The sequence below is a fragment of the Fukomys damarensis genome, unplaced genomic scaffold, assembly GCF_012274545.1.
Source record: "Fukomys damarensis isolate Sample0158 unplaced genomic scaffold, DMR_v1.0_HiC HiC_scaffold_38, whole genome shotgun sequence".
NCBI classification, from domain to species: domain Eukaryota; kingdom Metazoa; phylum Chordata; class Mammalia; order Rodentia; family Bathyergidae; genus Fukomys; species Fukomys damarensis.
In genome coordinates, this window is record NW_022900950.1 from 39659469 (window position 1) to 39680192 (window position 20724).

The window sequence follows — 20724 nt, forward strand, 5'->3', positions numbered from 1 at the left end:
AATTCGAACCATAAAAAAAAAAAAAAAAAAAAAAAAAAAAAAAAAACAGAAATTATAATAAAATTATATAGTAAATAAATAAAATAAAAATCATTAAATAAAGCCTAAAAAAGATGACTAAAAACTATAAACTAGTTCTACTTGTTTTGAAAAATCTTCTGCATATGATTCTCTACCATGTAGCTATCACTGACAAAAATTCCTTTGATTCTTCAGATAGGCAGATCACCAAAGAGGTAAAAAAAGGAAGAAATAAGGAAATTCTGTACTTCACTAGCCCCAGAACTGTGCAAAGAAATAAGCCCAGGGCCTTTGACTCTCAACCAGAGACTAGCTTCTCTTTTTAGTTACTGTTTCTAAACCCATATTTTTTGTTTTTGAGATGGCCTTGGACAAGAAGAAAAAGTAGACGATATACCCTGAATATACAAACTTCTTTGCAATCCAAAAGTAAGCAGCCTCTTGACCCTAACTTTCACAAGTATTCAATAGTGGACCAATGAACAGAATCTCCCCAGTTGCAGTTCTACTGTGTAATAAATAGACAATTAGAATTTACAATGAAATTTCTTTCTTTGAGAAAAGATAAATAGGTAATAATTTTAAAGAGTACTTAAAAATCTGGAATAGTGAAATGATGAAAGGACAAGTGGGAAAGCTGCCATTAAGAAGAAAAAAGAGAATATAAAATAATTGGCTTTTACCCAAGAAACAGACAAAGCACAGAGAAAGCATTATTTCAGCTATGAGAAGGCAGAAATACTGAAATATGTTAATATCATCTGAAACACAACCCGCCTACAAATGGTATATTGGACTGTGGCCAAGAAACTATGGCCACATGGGGCACAATGATGGGAGGAGTGAAGATGAGGCTTCTGGGATCCCTACTAGACAGAAGAGGATGACTTTATTATTCCATCCTATCCTGAAGTGTTTTTCTCTTAAATACCTACATTTGGAATTAACTCAGAAAGAATGCAAAGACAGTAAGTAGTCTGCTGTGCTAAAACTGGCTATGTAGTTTTCTCTGCCATTTTACTTATAAAACCTCAAGGCAACCAGGGACTATCCAAGCCAGAAAGGCTGAGATTTCAAAGAAGGTTACAGAGGAGGGACTCAGTGAATCCACAGTTACACTAGTGACTTTGAAGGTAGAAAAACGAGGTGCAAATATAAAAGTGAGGCCAACATTTAAAAGCTGTGATTAAGACGATCAGTGGTTGCTGGACTAGGATTGGGAGCAAGGACTACAAATAGGCACAAGGGAGCGAGTGAACATTGGAACATGGTGATGCCTTCATGACAACAAATTTATTATAATCATTGACCGATGATACATTTATCAGGGGTACATATTATGCTATGTAAAGTATGTCTTAATAAAGTGGTACTCATTTTTTTTTCATTTTACAGCCTACATGCTTTAAAACTCAATGGTTTTTCCTTTCCACAATATGTGTATTTCTAGGAGACAAGTTACATTAAGAATGTTCTTTAAAAAGGATCTTTACAAGTTCTTCCATTCTTAGGAATCTAAATTTTTATGACAACCTGAAAAAGTTCTTAATTTTTAAAAAAATTACTCAGCTGGGTTAATTTCATAATTACTAAAATACAAATGGCAACCAAAATACCAAGAACAGAAAAAATTTTTAAAAAGACATGTCAGTAGCTTTCTAAATATACACTATTCTTTTGGCAAGTAGTACCTTCATGTTAAATATTTACATGCTTAGATACTGACAGATACCCAGAATTTGATCATCTCAGAAAAAAAGTATTTGTAAACTCCAGTGGGCAAATTTGCTAGGGCTTAGCTTAGTAGGAAGATACTTTTTTTTTTTTAAAGGATGCATGTAACTTTTATTTACTTACAATATCTGAAAAACACCATAAAACATCCAGTGTGGTATTGTGGTTAAGAATTCCTGTCTTTCCTGACCAGATATTAATCATTTGGCCAGTTACTCTTCCCTTGTTCCTTCCGGTGTAAAATGAAGATAACATTACCTACCACATATCAGTGTTAATGGTAAAAAAGAAATAATTAATGCCTGGAATGTGGTAAGAATTCAAAAAGTGCTAGCTGTTCTGTTCTTGTTGAAGTTAGTTCAACAGAAAAGATGATCAGGGATGCTACAGTCCTTTACCTTCCTGAAAAGCCAATTATTCAGTGATGTTTTTGCCAACTGGACAAAATGTTTCCAGCTGTTGTAACTGAAAACATCTTCCAACTTCTGATTCAACACACAATGTGTTATCACTCATTTCCTGGCACAGAGCTGGTGTTATATCCCAGAATAGGTCTGACACACATTTTTAAACTGATGTCAAACCAAATTAAAAGGCAAATAGGACAAAGGAAAGGACATATGGACAGACTGCATTGAGAGTGGGGGCAACATACACGGGCCTTTTCTAGTGAGAGAAGCACTAGAGAAGAGATAATAATTTAAGTGCATAGGTAAAGCCTCAGTTTTCTCCTTAAAGAAGTAACTTACTATCTTGAAAAGATAATGTCATTAATGATGCTGAGTTCTCAAAATGGATTCACATTTCCTCTGGCTCTTTCCCTATTTTTGTGCTCCAAAGCTATATTATCTGGATGTAAAAAAAAAAACTCCAAAGTCACGTTTTCATACATTTTGATAATCTTCTAAGATTTTAAAAATAACTTCCCTCTACCTTTCACTGACATGAGAAAAATGCTGGCTTCACAGAGCTGACTGCCAACACACCTCCATGGGAAAGTTCAGGCTAATAAAATTGAAGATTGGTACTTTTATTATTTATTCTCAAGATTTCTAAAATGTGCCTTAAACTTAGACCAGGAGAACTCATTTTAATGGAAAGTTGTTTTTTAGTATGCCAGGATACAAAAGTATACTTTTTATATTATTCTAATTCTAAACAAATTAGAAATATTAGCAATTAAATATAAAATAGAACCCGTCTTTTAGTAATTTTAAATATGCAGGCAAAGTTGCTTAAGAGTGCTTCAAAAGTCACATTTCCAAACAATACAAGGACATCTTCAAATAAGATGAACTACACATCAATCATCTTCTACTTGGAGGAAGGTACAAATGTGAAAATGCAAGTTTCTGTAACAATGAGTCCATGAGTGCTAAAAGGAGATTGCTCCTTATGATTCCAGTGTGAGGAATCCTTCCAAGTCTTCCAACTATTCACTGGAAGTAAACTGAGATAATCGCAACACCTGGTGCAGTTGCAGGCACAAAGACTATGATCAGTATATATTTATTTATCCAACAAAGCTACAGAAATAAGTACATACTCAAGATGTAAAGATATTTGGATTAAAATATTAAAGCACACCATTATGATAGAAACAAGGCGAATCTGCTGATCTAATTTGGCAAAACCAATGATTAGTCTATAAAGAGTCTGTTCACTTAACAGATTTTACAATATGTCTTTGTCTTATGGCAACTACTGACAACACTGTACATGATAAAACAATGTATTAGAATTCTTTCAACTAAAAGTATCACAGAGATTAAAACATGATCTGAGATTCTGTCTTGTTATAAGGCAGTAACAGTTATTAAACTGTCACCAAATGAAAAAAGAAATTAGTGAATGGATATATTTTTTAAATACACAGTGGGTAAGTCTATAAATTTGACATGGAATATAAATAAAGAATAATAAGAATTACTTACATGGAAGAAATTGGTAACGATACCAAGAAATAAATTGGCCACCATGCCATATTAGCCTTTTCAGAGGACACACATGTCAGAAATGGCCTAATAAGCAAGTAATTTTATTTTTCCAAAGACCACAGCATCAGCTGACAAACAGAAAGAAGCAATGAACTTGTTATCCACATTTTCACTCCACTTGTTGCTAGAGTTATTATTCTTTTTCCAAGTTAAAGCTATAACCTCAGAGATGGAGTTGACCTTTCCATTCAAAAGAGCCCTCACTGATGAGGCCAGTGGACATTTATGGCTGTTTGTAAAGTTCTGTCTGCCTTAAATGGTGTGCAGTCACTACCAGCTGACAGTTGAATTAAGTAGGCAACACCTCCTCAGTCTTTCCAACCTCCCAGGCTGACTGTAAGAAAACCACTGAAATTCTGATTTCTAGTACTTCATTCTAGTTTACTCCATCCATTGTTCTCAACATCCAAGGCTGTGATACATAATACTTTTAGCCACTAAATTCTTAATCATGCTGGCTGGAAATTATCTGCAAAAGTCATCCCTTCATTTCCTGTATTCATTAAAAATGTCCCCACGCTCTTCTGGGCATCTTCTAGGTTGAAAATTTTCTCATGCTGTCAATTTTCTCAACTGGCAACAATTTAAAATTAAAAAATCAACTCTTATGATCAAGTTTAATAACTTCTCATCATTTCCATAAAAGATTTCCTGAAGAAGCATGAGGAAAAAATTTGTATGGCATGTGGAGGAGAGCAGACAGACAACACCTAACAGCATATATACAGGCTGTGTCAACCATGCCCATTAATCTCTTCCTCAGGATCAGCATTTCAGAGTAGGTGCTCACCCATCCCTGCATCTCTTAACCTCCATTTATTCCCCATACGGGAAGCCATCCATCCACCACTGAGGCTAGATGGCTGTGGAAGCACATTTCATGCACTGATTGCTTTCCAGACACTATTACTGGTGATCATATCTTGCCATCTGCTATTAACAATGAAATTGAGAGGATGCTGATGAAACTGCTAAATCAACTAAAATTAATGTTTAATTCCATCTGTCATGCAACAGCTAGAGTTTAACATCATAAGGTCTTTGGAGTCTGATGTTTTTTTATCCATACCATTGAGTCTCCTCACCTGTGCTTCTCACAAACTCTTAAGTGAATATAAATCATATGAGAATCTTTTTGAAACCCACACTGTGTTTAAGTGGATCTGGGGAGAGTATGACAGTCTGCATTTTACATCCTCCCGCTGGTATTACTGCTGCTGTCCTCACACCATTTTTTAAGCAAGATTTTTAAGAACATGGATGAATGAAGCTTATTCCTAAACACATAGCAGGATTCTTCAGAACTTGATTCTGTTGTATAACTAGTTACCAGCTCCCATACTACTAACTTCGAGAAAGCATAGGAAGTCACATGCTTAAAGGCTAGGCTGTAGATTAGTGACAGAGCTCTTGCATGGCATGGATGAGACCCTGAGTTCAATTCTTAGCGCTGTCAAAAAAAAAAAAAAGTAATGTCTATTCTGTTTCCTTTTGTTTTGTTTTGTTTTAAATAATGCTCACTTTAAGTTGTTTTCTTTCTGAAAGATTTCTTGAAAAATAAAATACAATTTTATGTTACTACTTGCTGGGATATATTTAGTGTTCTGTCTTCCAAGGGAAGGAAAAAAAAAAAAAAAGAAGTAGCTCTTTAGAGCATGTCTAGCCCTAGAATTCTAATTCTACTTGTCAGACTGTGAGCCACAAGTTTAAGTCAAAAAACATCATGTAGCAACTATTAAGCATGTACTGGGGGAATTGGAGAATATAGTAATCAATGAAACATTATCTTCTTGCTCTAGGATGTTTGGTTTTACACAAGTACACAAATGGCTATAACACAAAACAGAAGTAATTATGCACTGAAAGAGATAGACCTTGTTTATCCCCTCAAGGAGAGACTCAAAAAGAGTGACCACGCTATTACTGACCTGAAAGCCTAAGTTTTCTGGAATTTATGGAACAAGACTAGAGTTACTGAATCATACAAGCATTGGAAAAATGTGGACTTTTTTTCCTAAGAGAATTTCAGAGAGTGAAGAGTTCTCAGATACTTTTAACCTCCAAAAATTGATTACTAATGTTCTCAATTTACAAGGGTAATACATCTAATACACTCATTGGTAAACTGAAAATAATGTAAATTGGAAACACAATTTAATCCACTGAAACCACAAACATCCTAGCCTGGCAACACAATCTACTGTAATCTGGGTGCTTCCCTTGTGGTCACATGGATGACCAAGACCCATGGTCACTGCCACTGCCCAGCATCCCCCAAAAGGATCAGACTGCATATCACTAGCCTGGGAGATCCAAATTCAAAGTTCCAAGGGCAGTTTCTACTGAACAAATAGCACTTATACATCATTGTAAAGTCAAAAAATCATGTCACACTTTGGTAAGTTCTGGAGCATGAGTATGCTGAACAACTCAAGAGTTATTTGAAATCCTGTTTACTTCTCAGCCTGTCTAGAACACTATTATTTCATCCCTAAATCAGTTCTCAGACAGGAGACAGTCTCCAGATGAGTCACTGCAGAGGAAAGTACACAGGGTGAGTGGCTTCAGAAGATCTTATATTGGCCAATAGTATAACAAAGTTAGAGAAAGGATAGCTTAATACATTTCCCACATAAATGTGCGTAGTGTCACTATGAAGTTACCAGCAAGAAACCAATCCATATACAGAGTACAATCTGAAATGTTACTAAGGAAAAGGTAAAGAAAATAGACCAATATATGAGCGAGGGCCATCTTGTCAATGAAACTATGGGTAATTTTAATTTATCTTCACATTTTCTCATTTGTTTGAGAATCTTTATTTACATTGATTGTATAATAATTTATAATGGAAAAAGCCAATTAAAAAAATAAACTCCCCATCTGTTCTTTTGTTTCTATGGCATGTTGTTTACAACACATTTCATATTTAAAACTGGATTTTTAAAGTTTCATTTAATTTCTGAAATTACCATCTTTCATTTAATTTAGTTTCCAAGACATAAACTAATCAGAAAAATCTGCTGCAACATATTGTATTCTGCCACCACATACACCCTTGAATCCTGTAGGTTTGCATCTCTGTAATAATTTAGCCAGATGCTTTTCATGAGACTCTCTTACTGGCTTGTTATCAATTTTTAAACCCACAGAATGTAAGATCTTCTCTTTATTCAATGGATAGCTAAGGCAATTCAAGGGAGATTTAGAGCAACCCATGTGACTCAGATAGCAAGATTTTTCTAACAGAATACCTACCCCATAGCCCAACAGGATAAAAACATTTTCAATAGCCAAAATGCTCCAAAATTGGCAGGTAAATTTTGTTTTGTGTTTTTAATTATCTTAGAGTATTTCACAAAGTAGGAGCCCAAGCTAGAGAATAACCACCATAATGAATGTCTTGGAATCTATGGTTACACTGCAGAAAGCACTATTTCTGCTTACAGCTACCTACCACCAGAGCCCAAGAGACCAGGTCACCTCTGCTGAACACAGCTGTATATACTTTGCTAAACACTAAAAGAAACATGCAAAGAGGAGAGCCCCTGCCAACAATCCATCACTTAGTCATCAATTAGTAATAAGGTCAGGTCCTAAAGATTCAGAGGCCAACAGAACACTGTTGTTGCTCCATTCTATGAAATCCAAAGCTGCAGGGTTAGGTACAACGGACAGTGAAAAAGCTCTGAGATAGTTAATCAATTCTACATGGGAAATAAGGTAATGTTTCATAGATGAGGTTACCTTTGAGATAAATCTTGAGAAATGAGTAAATCCTTGCTTTGCCGGGCTGTGGCGATTATTCAAAAATCTTATTTTGAATCATCAATGTAATAATCTTCAATGTAAATACATGTGGCTACTAGCTCAGTGCTAAGCAAAGAGAAGATATTCAGCCAATGATACTAATAATATGATTATTACTTTATTGGTTGTATGAGTTGCAGAGATACAGACATGACTTTAAGGAATGACTTGCACAATTGAAAAAGCAAAAGACATAAATAGTATCTGGTTTGCATTCACCACTAATTGACAATAAATAAGATGACAAAAACACCAACCAACAATCTAGTTTATTTGACTTTGTCATCCTATTTCTTGTCAATTTGACTTGCCAAATGTCACACCATCAGTGAGTGTTAAAGTTAAGAATTTGGTCTTACAGCAATGCATTCCAAGTTCCATGCTCTTTCTATTATACCATGTAGCATTTCCATGTGAAAAGACACATTTACAAAGGAAGATACATAATTGATTGGTAATTATTAAAGAATAATTTTATTCATTTATTTATTTATTTATTTATTTTTGTGGTACCGGGGATCGAACTCGGGTCCTTGCACTTGCAAGGCAGGCCACTGAACCACTGAGCTAAATCCCCGGCCCATAAAGAATAATTTTAGATAGGAAGCTTTCATGGCATATTTATAATATGATTTTTTTCAAAACTAAAAATCAATTGAACTCTCAGCTTTCAGGTATAACAATTACCAATAATTAGTAATCAACCACTGTGCTAAATTTGTCACATGCATTGTGTCATTTAAACCTCATAACAATTTATAAAGCAGACATTATTATTCTTATTTCCTTAATACAAATGATGAAACTGAAGATTAGCAGAGGGAGTTAACTGTTCACAGTAGGAAGAAAGATTTCAGTGTGTCTAGAATAGAAGCCAGACTGAAACTCAAGTTTAGTGGTCAAATAAGCTGGTATTTGCCTTCTTTATCACATTATTGCATATTTCAACACTTAAACTACAGCACATTTAAGCAAATTTCCTTGTCAGTAAATTCAATATATAAGATTATAAAATTTAATCAGTAAACTGGTGTATTAGTTAGCTTTCTCTTACTAAAACAAGTACATTGACTTTTACAACATAAATAATGCATAAAATCATAATAGTAAAAAACTTGCAAATCAAGAATGGAGGATTTTGTTTCACAGTTATGGAGATTTCAGTCCATAATTGTTTGGCCCTTCTGCTTTTGGGCCTATGACAAGATAGCACATCATGGTGGAAAGTATATGGCTAGCAAAACTGCCCACTTCCTGACCAGGACATAAGATCAGAGGAAGAAGAAGGGATTGGGACTCTACAGTCTCCTTCAGTGGCATGTCCCCAGTGACCTAAAAGCCTCCCACTAAGCCCCACCTCTTAGAGTCTCCACCTACCTCCCAATGCAGCCAAGCTGGGGCCCTCTAACACTCTGGGGGACCCTGAAGATCTAAACCACAGCAGGTGGGGAAGCTGATTTAATGTTCAAGGCTTTTATGAGAAATCTTACATTAAAATTTTCAAATTGAAATCTGAGCTCAGGGCCACCCACTTTAAAGTCCAAGTTCTTTCCATTATTTCACATGCTCCCACCAGGAGCCAAACAAGTCCAAACCAGGGCTGTATTCGCATTTGCAAAAGCAGCAGAAGCCACCACTAGGAGGCAATCCCAGAGCATTCTTGTGAAAGTGGGCAAAGTGTGCTCAAATACTGCAGGAAGGGTTTCAGAGGATGTCTCTCCATCCCCCAGTGGAACAGTCGGGGAACTCAAAACTTACTTTATAGGCAGATGTCAGTTTCCTAACCTCACCATCAAAATACACACCACTGAAGGTACCTATAACTAATTACATAGTCACTGGAGTTCAGACTGGAAGAAAAGGATTTAATTCTTGCCAATTTGAAGGAATTACTAGCTATATAAAGATGGGTGTAGCTCATAAGTCCTAAATATCCACCAGCAATACTGAGCCTACAATAGTGCATTTTGTTCTGAATACTTTAATTCTCTAAGCATCATAATTTTTAAACTCCTTTTTCTTCAAAATCAGATACAATATTTCCATCATCTCCCAGCTCTTGTAAATAATGAAGTTGGCTTAACGTGTGGTCTGAGTATTTCTAGAAACATTTAATTTGACATTTAAAATGTAAGCTAAATTACTTTTATCAACTTTTGTTTTTTATATCAACTGCAAACAAACTAAAACGTGTTATATTCACTTTTGCAACATAATATATCAAATCATAATAGTAAAAAACTTATATATCAAGAATGAAGGATTTACATATGTTCACAGAAGCTAAAGTATCACAGAAATTCTTTCTCTTAAAAAAAAAAACCCAAGGGAAAATGCTACTATTACCAAGAGCTACAGAAAATCTGCTTTTTTGGTCTGACCAATTTCTTTTTGTTTTTCATTTAAGTTTATTGGTACATTTTAGGTATACAGTACAGTTACATTCATTATTGGGATCTTGTACCTTTACATGACAGGTCTTGGTTCTCATTTTTCCCCTTGTCCCTGACCTCCCTTCACCCACTCCTCCCCTCCCTGTTTACAAACATTTTATTTCCACTTTTTCATTTTCTCATATTTTTTTTCTTTTCCCTTATTACCTTTCCCTACGGTCTGACCAATTTCTGCCACATCCTAAATTCCTTATGTTTTATTTAAAAAGTTTGGCTTATTTTCTATTCATCAACTACTATAGCAAGATCAGATACTGTGGTAACGCTTAGCAAATTTTTAATGACATGTTCTAAGTCTTCTAAATTCAAGTGTGCATCAAATTATTTTTACTTCAAATTTAAATTAGACATTGAAAACCAAAACAAAAAAGAAGACCATTTTGTAATATCTGATTCACATATTCCTATTGCCATTATCTTTTCCTGAATCCAAATAAACTCTTCTACTAGCCATTTAAACTAAAGGGCTGCAATTATTTTTCATTTATTTGCACCTTTTGATCTTTATGTTTAGATAGGCAATGGGCATTCAACAATCAGATACAAAGATGTAACTGATTAATATATTGAAAACTACTGGGAATTCCTTAGCTTGTCAGCTACGATAGCTGTTTTAAATTCACTACCTAAATCAGCTTGTTATATAGTAATGTCCTTTTACCTGTGGTGGAAATGTTCCAGGATCCCCCAGTAGATGTCTGGAATCACGAATAATCCCAAGCCCTATATATACTATGTTTTTTTCTTATACATACCTATGATAAAGTTTAACTTGTAAATTAGGCACAATGAGAGATTAATGATAACTCATAATAAAATATAGCAATAAACTGTAATAAAAACTATTTAAGTACACACCTCTCTCCTCACACACAAAATATGGAATTTTCCATTTAATACTTTCAGACAATGACTGACTTAGGTAAGCAAAACCATCAAAAAGCAAAAGCATGGATAAGGGGGTAGATAAGAGGGATACTGCACTTCAGCTGAGTGATTTTTAGGATGTTTCCATATTAGGAAAACAGCAAATTGTTTGTTCATGTTAGCATGTTGGCAGCAGAGGATTTTACATAGTTGATGGCCTGCGTGAAAGGTCTGTAAGATAAAAATGTAATGTCCCTGAGTTTTTCTTCTACCATCTATGTATGCCACAATGTTATCTAGATCTTGATGTTGGAAAGTAGGTAAGATGGAGAGTGCCTATATTTTCTATAAAAAGATAAACCCAGTATATCATTGCTCTAGTTCAGAGAGAATGGGGATCAGTGGGAAGTGTCTTTTATCTATGATCTTTACACAGAACAAATTACCTGCTTAGGCACCAGCTGTTCTAAGATCTGCTATTGTTTGTTTCCAAGAAAGGATAATCACAGAGCTAGCAGATTTATCAGCACCAGATAGCCAGATCTGCTTTTCCATAAAAGGATTCAGGACAGATTCAAGAGTAAATCTTGTATGCTTTTGAGCTCATTTTAATCACTTAAAAACAGACACATCCCATATGACCTGTGGGAGTTGCCACTTGGCAGGGTGAGTGAATAACCCACAGTAAAACCTAACATACAGACCTGCAACGCAGCAAGAAGTGACTCACACTCTCAGACTCTGCCGATCCTCCCATTCTATATGGAGAAAGGGAATGTGATTTTAACTCTCAGACAGCAAATGCCCTCTCTCCTTTCTTGGATGCCCTTAATCAGGATCCAGATAAATGATGCACCACTGAAAATAGGGCACAGCAATTACTCCCTTTAACTCCCCAGCCGTGGTGGTGGGAGCCTGATGACACGCTGCAGAGTCAGCCCTAGTCTAGTAAGGAGGAAGAAGGAAGGTTATAGCAGACCTCTGACTGAGTATGCAGTCCCCAAATAAGGAACAAAATTGAAATCATGAGAAAGCTCTTGCTCAAAATAGGCTGCTTATGAGCCACCATGGTTATTTTGGCCAATTGCAGCTTCCTGTAAAATCTTTTCTATATGGTGCAGCATTTCCAATATGTTAATTTCCTTGTCTCAGCCTAAAATCCTCTAAAAGGTACTGCAGGATGAATTACTCTGTTAGGGTTTGATGCAAACCCAAATCAAAATAAGCAGAGAGGCACTGAGGTGACAGGAAAGAGTGAAAAGAGCATGTGATCTATGCCCTCCAGTGCCCTTCTCCTCTGAGTAACATTAAGCAGCAAGGACAGGCATTCATAATTTCATTGTTAAAAAGTCTCAGCATCAACAGTTTCCATCCCATGGAAACATTTGCAGGGTGCCTGAAGCCAATGCAACTACTGTTCCTGCTATGATATTACCCTTGCTACCCACTTACCAAAAATTCTCAAGCTATTCCTGTTTTAAACAATTCCATTTCCTCAGTACAACAAAAATCTTTAAATAGGCATTGGCTTTTCCACATTGCTTATGGACTTGATGCAGTAGTTCAATTAAGCTCTTAAGAAAGAAGTAGCAGAAGGAATTTAAAGATGATGTGAAGCACTGTTGGCAGCATATGGACTCGAGTACCACCATGGGCAGAGTAAGATGCCATCCCACTGCCAAGCACCATTCCACAGGAGGGCCTCGAGGACAGTAACGTTCTCAGGGGATTATCAAGCCTCAGTATCTGTCAGGGCTCTCACAAAGTTATTCTCTAAAAACTGCTTATTAGGTAGATTTCTCTTTTGAACTAAAACAATTCTAAAGACTCCTGGGGTTCATGAGAAAGTATTTTTGTTCCCACTGGGAACCCAAGCAAAAGTTTTTATGTTCTTTCTACTTTAGCATTCAATTCCTCCACAGCTTTTCATCACTCCTGCAGTGAGAATATGCTACAATAGAAGAAATGCCAAAACAGCAAACTATGCTTCGCAGAAAAAAAAAGAAGGAAAAAGAGTCAAGTACGACTATCAGTACAATGACTGCAGGAGGAAAAATATGTGTATTTAAATGAAAAAGAAAATATTCAAATTATATTCCTTAGGAATATTAACCCTGCTATGATTTGGATGCTGAATGTCTTCCAAAGTCCCATGTCTTATTAGAAGGTGGTGGAACCTTTAAGAGGTAGACGCTCGTGGAAGCTATCATGACCTTGTAGGTGATTGTGAGATCCTGATCCCTTCTTTACTTTCTTTCACTTCCTGGTCATGAGGAAGTTTGATTTTGCTTATAATATGTTCCTACCATAATGTACTGCCACATCACAAACCCAAGCAATTAGTTATCTGACCATGGTCTAAAATTTCCAAAACCCTGAGCTACAATTTTTCTCTTCAAAGGCAACTGTCTCAGACATTTTGCTATACTGATATAAAGCTAACACAATTCCATTAAAACTTTTTTTCTCAGAAAATTTCTGTTTGGTAATTCACTATAATATGCTATAGTACAGTGGTTACCATCATAAGCTCTAGAGTGAAATCAGCTCTAATTTCCACTTTGCCATTTATAGTTTTATGGTCTTAGATATGCTTATAAAAACTTCTATGACTTTGTATCCTTGTCTATTATATGGGGAGGATAATCAAGCTGTTATAAGGATTAAATTACTGATACAAAGCCCTTGGACTAATGCTTAATAAAGTTATTATTATCATTACTATAGTTCAAAATTACTTTCATAAGTCTTGTCATAATTGATCCTATAGGCACTGTGAAAAAGAAGTGAAACATGGAAATGATTTTTATCTAGGTTTTACTGATGAGTATAATGACGCTCAGTTATATGTTTTTAAAAACACATAATTTGTGGATGAGCCAAGATTTGTATACTGGTTTTTGACATTAAACTTGGAATTATTTCCCATCACTTCAGACTATTTACATTAAACTGCAGCAAAAAACAGCCATTATAAAATGTTGACATCAGATGAATTAAAAAGAGATAAAAACAATTGAGAGCCTCATAGTACCTATTCTAGGACTTCATTCTTTGGACAAACAAAATTAAATGATCAATTGGTGTAGACATTAAAGTAGTGAAAGCTGATTTTTAGATTTAGTGTATAGCAATTTGGAACCCCCATAATTCTGAAATGTGAGGGGGACACTCATTAATACATATCTTTCTTCTGCTTTTCTTTCTTCTAAATTTTACTTTTTGTGAAAACAAGTAAACTCCTATCTTGAGAAAACTCAATAAACAAAAATGCAGAACAACAGGATGGCTTGCTAACTCCTTAGAAATGAAACCAGTGAAGGAAGGCCTAATTGTTTACATGTGAAGTTTGTTTCACAAGCCAGCAGAGGACATTCTGGTCACTGATATATTGATGACATTCTGGCTAAAGCATCTTAGATCTACAAGATTAAGAATTTCACCCCAGGAATCTTTATCCACATGCAAATTTTATGAGACAAGTGGAAGACTGGTCAATATAAATGAACAACTGGCATATATCCCTTCTTTCCTAATGAATTTTACAAGTTACATGGGCTTCTAAGGGAGTAATTCTTTCATGGCTGACACTCCTTTTAGTATTAGCATTTAGTCTAATTCATAAAGTTCGAATGTGTCTGATTTTCCTATTTAATAAGTCTGTACTCTTAAATTGTGAATCTAGTTTTAATCTTAAAATAAGCTATACACACAAACCATTATCCATCACATTTTTAAAAAGCATTTTAATAGACCCATATAAAAGCTAGCTAAATTTCAAGCAAAGATACTAATGCTAAAAATATTAATCTTCAAAGGATACTGCTAACCTCTGAATGACTAGCAAATCATTCATGATCAGTGTTTTCTGCTGTCACTGTTGTTTTGTTTTGTTTTATTTTATTCATCTCATCATGTGGAAGCCTACACATTACCTTCAAAGGTAATGCTACCTATCTGCTCATCTGATCAGCTCATTTAAATGTCCCCTCATCCACTGTTGGTATCCATTCCATACATAAAGAAACATCCCTTTCCTTTTAATTTTGAAATTTTGTTTTAAATATGAGATGCATAATACTTTAGAAATATACCTCTAAAAGCCATCCAAATGGAATTATGTCATTCCTTAGATATGTATTTTCAAATCTATAAAAAGTTAAATAGATTTCACTAGTAAAAATTCCTCAGACAGCTGCAGTTCTCACACCAGCCTTCAATCTCAGCAGCATACCTATAAGAGGCAGAACTGCCTGGAGCTAGCCTGAAGATCACCCCAGCCCCCCACAGACTTGAGCAGCAGACCATGAGATCCAAAAGAGCAAAGCCAGCAGACAAGGCAAGACAATAAAGGGAGAGGGAGAAAAAGTTAAAAAGAGCCAACAACAGGATAATAACACGATGATTATAAGTCAGTATGTATCAGTTACAACCATCAATGTTAATGACCTCAATTCATCAATCAAAAGAAATCAACTCACAAAATGGATTAAGAAGCAAAATCCAACAATATGCTGTGTACAAGAAACCAACATAACCCACAAAGAAATTCATATCCTGTGAGTAAAAGGATGGAAATCAGATCTCCATGAGACAGGGACCCAGAAAAAAACAGGATTAGCTATCTTATTTGGAGACAAAGTGAATTCAACCAAAACTAATTAAGAGAGACAAAGAAGGCCACTACATCCTTGTAAAGGGAACAATCCAAGGGGAAGAGATGACAATCATAAATATATATATGCACCAAATATTGATGCCCCCAAACTATATAAAACAAATATTAAGGACATGAAAAACCAAATAAGCACTAATACAGTTATAATGGGGGATCTCAATACCCCACCATCACAAATAGACAGGACACCTAGACAATCAACAATGAAATAGTAGAACTGAACCAAGCTTTTGAACAAATGGACTTAACAGACATCTACAGAGTGTTCAATCCCACAAAATCAGAATACACACTCTTTTTTGGGCTGCATATGGGTCATTCTCCAAAATAGACCAAATACTAGCTCATAGAACATGTTTAAGTAAATGCAAAGGAAGTGAAGTTATTCCATTTATATCATCAGACCATAGTGCAATTAAACTGGAGATCAATAACAAAAGAAACTGCAAGAACTTCACAAACACATGGAAATTGAATAACTCTCTCCTGAACAACCAATGGATCACAGAGGAAATTAAAGAAGAAATTAGTCAGTTTTTACAATTAAATGGAAATGCCAATATAACATATAGGAATCAATGGGACACAATGAAAGCAATTCTACAAGGGAAATTCATAACAGTGAATTCCCACACTAGGAAAACAGAGCAAGCTCAAATAAACAATCTAATGATGAATCTTAAGCTTCTAGAAAAAGAAAAGCAAGAAAAACCCAAAGCTCAAAGAAGGAAGGAAATTATAAAGCTCAGAGAAGGAATCAATGAAATAGAGACTAAGAGAACAATACAAAAAAATCAATGAATCGAAGTTGATTTTTTGAAAGAATAAATAAAATTGACAAATCCTTAGCCAACCTCATCAAAAAAAAGGAAAGAAAAGGCTCAAATCCAAGCAATTAAGAATGAAAAAGTTGAAGTCACAACAGATCCAGCAGAGATCCAGAAGATCATCAATACCTATTTCAAGAACCTGTACTCTAATAAAATGGAAAATACAGAAGAAATGGACACATATCTAGAGATATATTAATTGCCAAAGTATAACAAAGAAGATATAAAAATTCTAAACACCCCAAATACAATCAATGAAACTGAAAACATTATTAAAAATATGCCAACAAAAAGAAGCCCAGGTCCTGATGGCTTCACTGATGAATTCTATGAGACATTTAGAGAAGAACCACTGCGACTGCTCTTTAAACCTTTTAATGAAATTGAAAGCAATACTTCTAAATTCATTCCAGGAAGAAAGTGTTACTTTGATTATAAAACCAGGGAAAGACACAACCAAAAAAGAGAATTATAGTCAATCTCGCTAATGAACATAGACGAAAAAAACTTCAATAAGATAATGGCAAACAGAACGTCATCAAGAAGATCATACATCCTGACCAAGTTGGATTTATCCCAGGAATGCAAGGATGGTTCAACATATGTAAATCAATAAATGTAATACACTGTATTAACAGTGACCATACGATCATCTCTATATATGCAGAAAAAACATTTGACAAAATTCAACACCCATTCATGATGAAAACCCTGCAGAAAATTGGAATAGATGGTCTTTATCTCAATTTAATAAAGGCTATCTATAAAAAAGCAACAGCCAATATCATACTAAATGCTCAAAAACTAAAAACCTTCACACTAAAATCAAGAACAAGACAAGGATGTTCACTATCACCACTCCTAATTAATACAGATTTAGAAACATTAGACACAGCAATTAGACAAGAGAAAGAAATAAAATCAATAAAGATAGTAAAGGAAGAAGTTAAACTGTCATTATTTGCTGATGTTATGATACTCTACACAGAAGATACAAAAACTCCATGAAAAGACTGCTAGGCTTAATTGACCTATTCAGTAGAGTAGCTGGATGCAGTGTAAACATTCAAAAATCAATAGCCTTCTTTAGGGAAATAACAGACTCACTGAGAGAGATATTACTAAAACAATTCCTTTCACAATAGCATAAAAAAATGAAATATCTAGGAATCAATCTAACAAAGGAAGCAAAAGATCTCTACATTGAGAACTACAACCCTCTGAAAAATGAGATCGGACAAGATATAAGAAAATGGAAAGATATCTCTCGTTCCTGGGTAGAAGGACCCAATATAGTGAAAATGAATATACTTCTAAAACTGCTATACAGATTCAGTGCAATCCCTATTGAAATCCCAACACTATATTTCACAGAACTAGAGAAAATAATCCAAGAATTCATTTGGAACCAGAACAGACCTAGAATAGCAAAAACAATTCTAGGCAACAGAGACATGACATCCCCAACTTGAAATTATATCAAAAAGCCACTGTGTTAAAAACAGCATTGTACTGGCAAAGAAACAGACCTGAGGATCAGTGGAATAAATTAGAAGACAGAGAAACAACTCAGATGTATTCAGCTACCTCATCTTTGACAAAGGAGCTAACCTTTCTCACTGGAGGAAAGATAGCCTCATTAATAAATTGTGTTGCAAAAACTCAATTTCAACCTGCCAAAGATTAAAACTAGACCCTTATCTTTCACCATGCACTAAACTAAAATCCAAGTGGATTAGAGATCTAAATATTAAAACAGAAACACTAAATTTTCTGGAATATAAGTTACACAGAACTCTCAAAGACATTGGCATAGGAAAAGACTTTATGAACAAATCCTCAGTAGCACAGGAATTAGCATCAAGAACCAACAACTGGGATCTCATCTTATTATAAAGCTTCTGAAATTCGAAAGAAACCACCGAAAGAGCTAAGAGACAACCCACAGCTGCTCCTCAGACAAAGGACTATTATGTAGAATATATAAAGAACTCAAAAAAATCAGCCCCCCAAATATAAAGACCTGATTCAAAAACGGGCATCTGAAATGAACAGATATTTCTCAGATAAAGAGGTAAAAGCAGCAAATAAATATATGAAAAAAGTTACATATCACTGGATGTGGAGATGGAGATGCAAACAACACTGAGATTCCACCTCACCCCACAAAGAATGGCTGCTATCAAGAAATCAACCAATAACAAATGTTGGCATGGTTGTGGAGAGAAAGGAACCCTTCTCCACTGTTGCTGGGAGTGCAGACTGGTGCAACCACTATGGAAATCATTATGGAGATACCCCAACAAACTAAGATTAGAGGTTCCATTTGACCCAGCTATTCCTCTGCTGGGTATCTTTCAAAAAAATTAATAGAATCATACCACAGTGATATATGCGCACCCATGTTTATAGCGGCACAGTCTGTAATAGCTAAAACTTGGAAACAGCCCAATTTCCCATCAGTTGGAGACTGGATAAAGAAGATGTGGTTTTGTATAAAATGGAGTACTCCTCAGCCATATTGTTTCTCTGGTGTGATATACTAAAAGTGTAAATAAGGGTCAAAATGTATAATTGATATTTTGTACTAGGAAGAAAAGGTCTAAAGGTATTGGGCAAATGGGAGGGGTAGGGGAAAGGTAAAAAGGGAAGAGAAAAGGAAGAAAATGGAAACAAAGTCTTTGTAAACAGGGAAGGGTGGAGTGGGGAAGGGAGACTAGGGTAATAAGGATAAAATAAGAACCAAGATATGTCATGTAAAGGAACAAGATACCAGTGGTGAATGTAACTGTATTGTATGTCTAAAATGTACCAATAAAAATTCAGTTTATAAAAAAAATTCCTGAAACATAAAATCATAAAGTATTATTCAGCTCAAAGAAATATATTAGAATTTTCTTTGGTTTACCGCTACATGTCATTTATGCTTAAGAGTATAAGACACAGGAAAAAAACTGAAAACAGATGACTGAAAAACACTACTATGCTAAGCAAATAGTTGAAAATGCATAAATCCCTGAATAATCACTTTATCTTCAAAGACAGACTTTAAATTTTTTTTAATTAATCCTTCCCAACACTGACTTTGAATTGCCTTGAAATCAAAAAGTACATGTATCAGCTAACTCAAAAACTTGCACAAAATTTATGTTTCAGGTCCTCACCACATGCCACACACACCCCACTCCCTCAATCCCGGATCTTCTGTATTGCCAGGGTCCAACCACAATATGGCCCTTACCTGTTTGCCATCTAAAGTGTACAAGCGTTTCACCACACCGGAGTCCAGCTTGATGGCATCAGTTATATCAGTGAGGACCTGCTCAAAGGAATGAGCGGTTTTCTTGTTCAGCAGAATCCTGACAGCTTTCCGTGGCTTCACTCCACTTCTGATGATAGTGACCAGCTTGGGCCGAATGAAATCCTTATTCTCCCGCACTTCTGCAGTACTTCCCTTGGCAGTAGCCAGTGAAGACACAGCCCGGGAAGCCGAAGTGGTCTTGACGTTCACTGACCAGTTGGGATTCACATTCTTGGTGTACTCCAGTTTCTTGAAGGGCTCAATCGAGCCACAGACATAACTCTCTCCTAAGGAAGATGGAAATATATTTAAATGTACACTAAAATAAACCCATTTGCTTTTCCCTAGTTTTTAATTTTTCTATTTTTATTTAAAGGCAAGAACAAGCTGTGCCCATTCCATTAAAGGAAATCTTTTTTTGTCTTTAAATTTTTATTTAAAATTATTCCTTAACAGATAATCTTTTAATGAAAATATTCAGGCTGTTAAGATGGGAAAATATACAGAAGAAAGTAATAAATGTACCAAGAGAAGGCAAATTATAAAATGATTCTAAATTCATATTTATAAAGTAAGGTCAACACATTTTGAAATTAATGACTTTTATAATGGCTTTTTTTCTGTGTTAATAAGTTTTTGTAACCAGGAATATGGAAAAATTCATAAAAGGACTCCATAAAAGGCAGGTAAAGTGACCTAGGCCAAATCACACATAACCCACTTACTTTTATGTAAGTCCCTGACCTATTTTTAAACTAATGGTGTAAGACCACAGAATTATATATTTTTAAAAACCTGAACTACAATTTCAAAAATAAAAAAGGACAAGTATATATGTTATCAAACATTTATTTTGCAAAGGTTTTAAAAATATTTCACTTTAATGTATATATGTATAGCCTATGCCTCACTGGAAGTTGTACAAATAGTACAATTTTAACCAATCTCCTTCCTATTCACCTGGCACATTATGACTTGTCCCCACTGTTTCTGTCAGGATTTAAGTATACAATGTATGTATGTATGTGTGTGT

The 20724-nt window shown here is 35.1% G+C and overlaps 1 protein-coding gene across 3 annotated transcripts in view; it reads right to left on the minus strand.

Annotated features, from left to right (window-relative positions):
* Positions 1-20724, minus strand: part of Dclk1 (doublecortin like kinase 1) — a 336493-nt gene that overhangs the window by 299562 nt on the left and 16207 nt on the right. For all 3 annotated transcript variants that reach the window (XM_010623927.1, XM_010623928.2, XM_010623930.2), the window contains exon 2: positions 19632-19978. In XM_010623927.1, coding sequence (XP_010622229.1) covers positions 19632-19978 — 347 coding nt within the window. The remainder of the gene's footprint in view (positions 1-19631; positions 19979-20724) is intronic.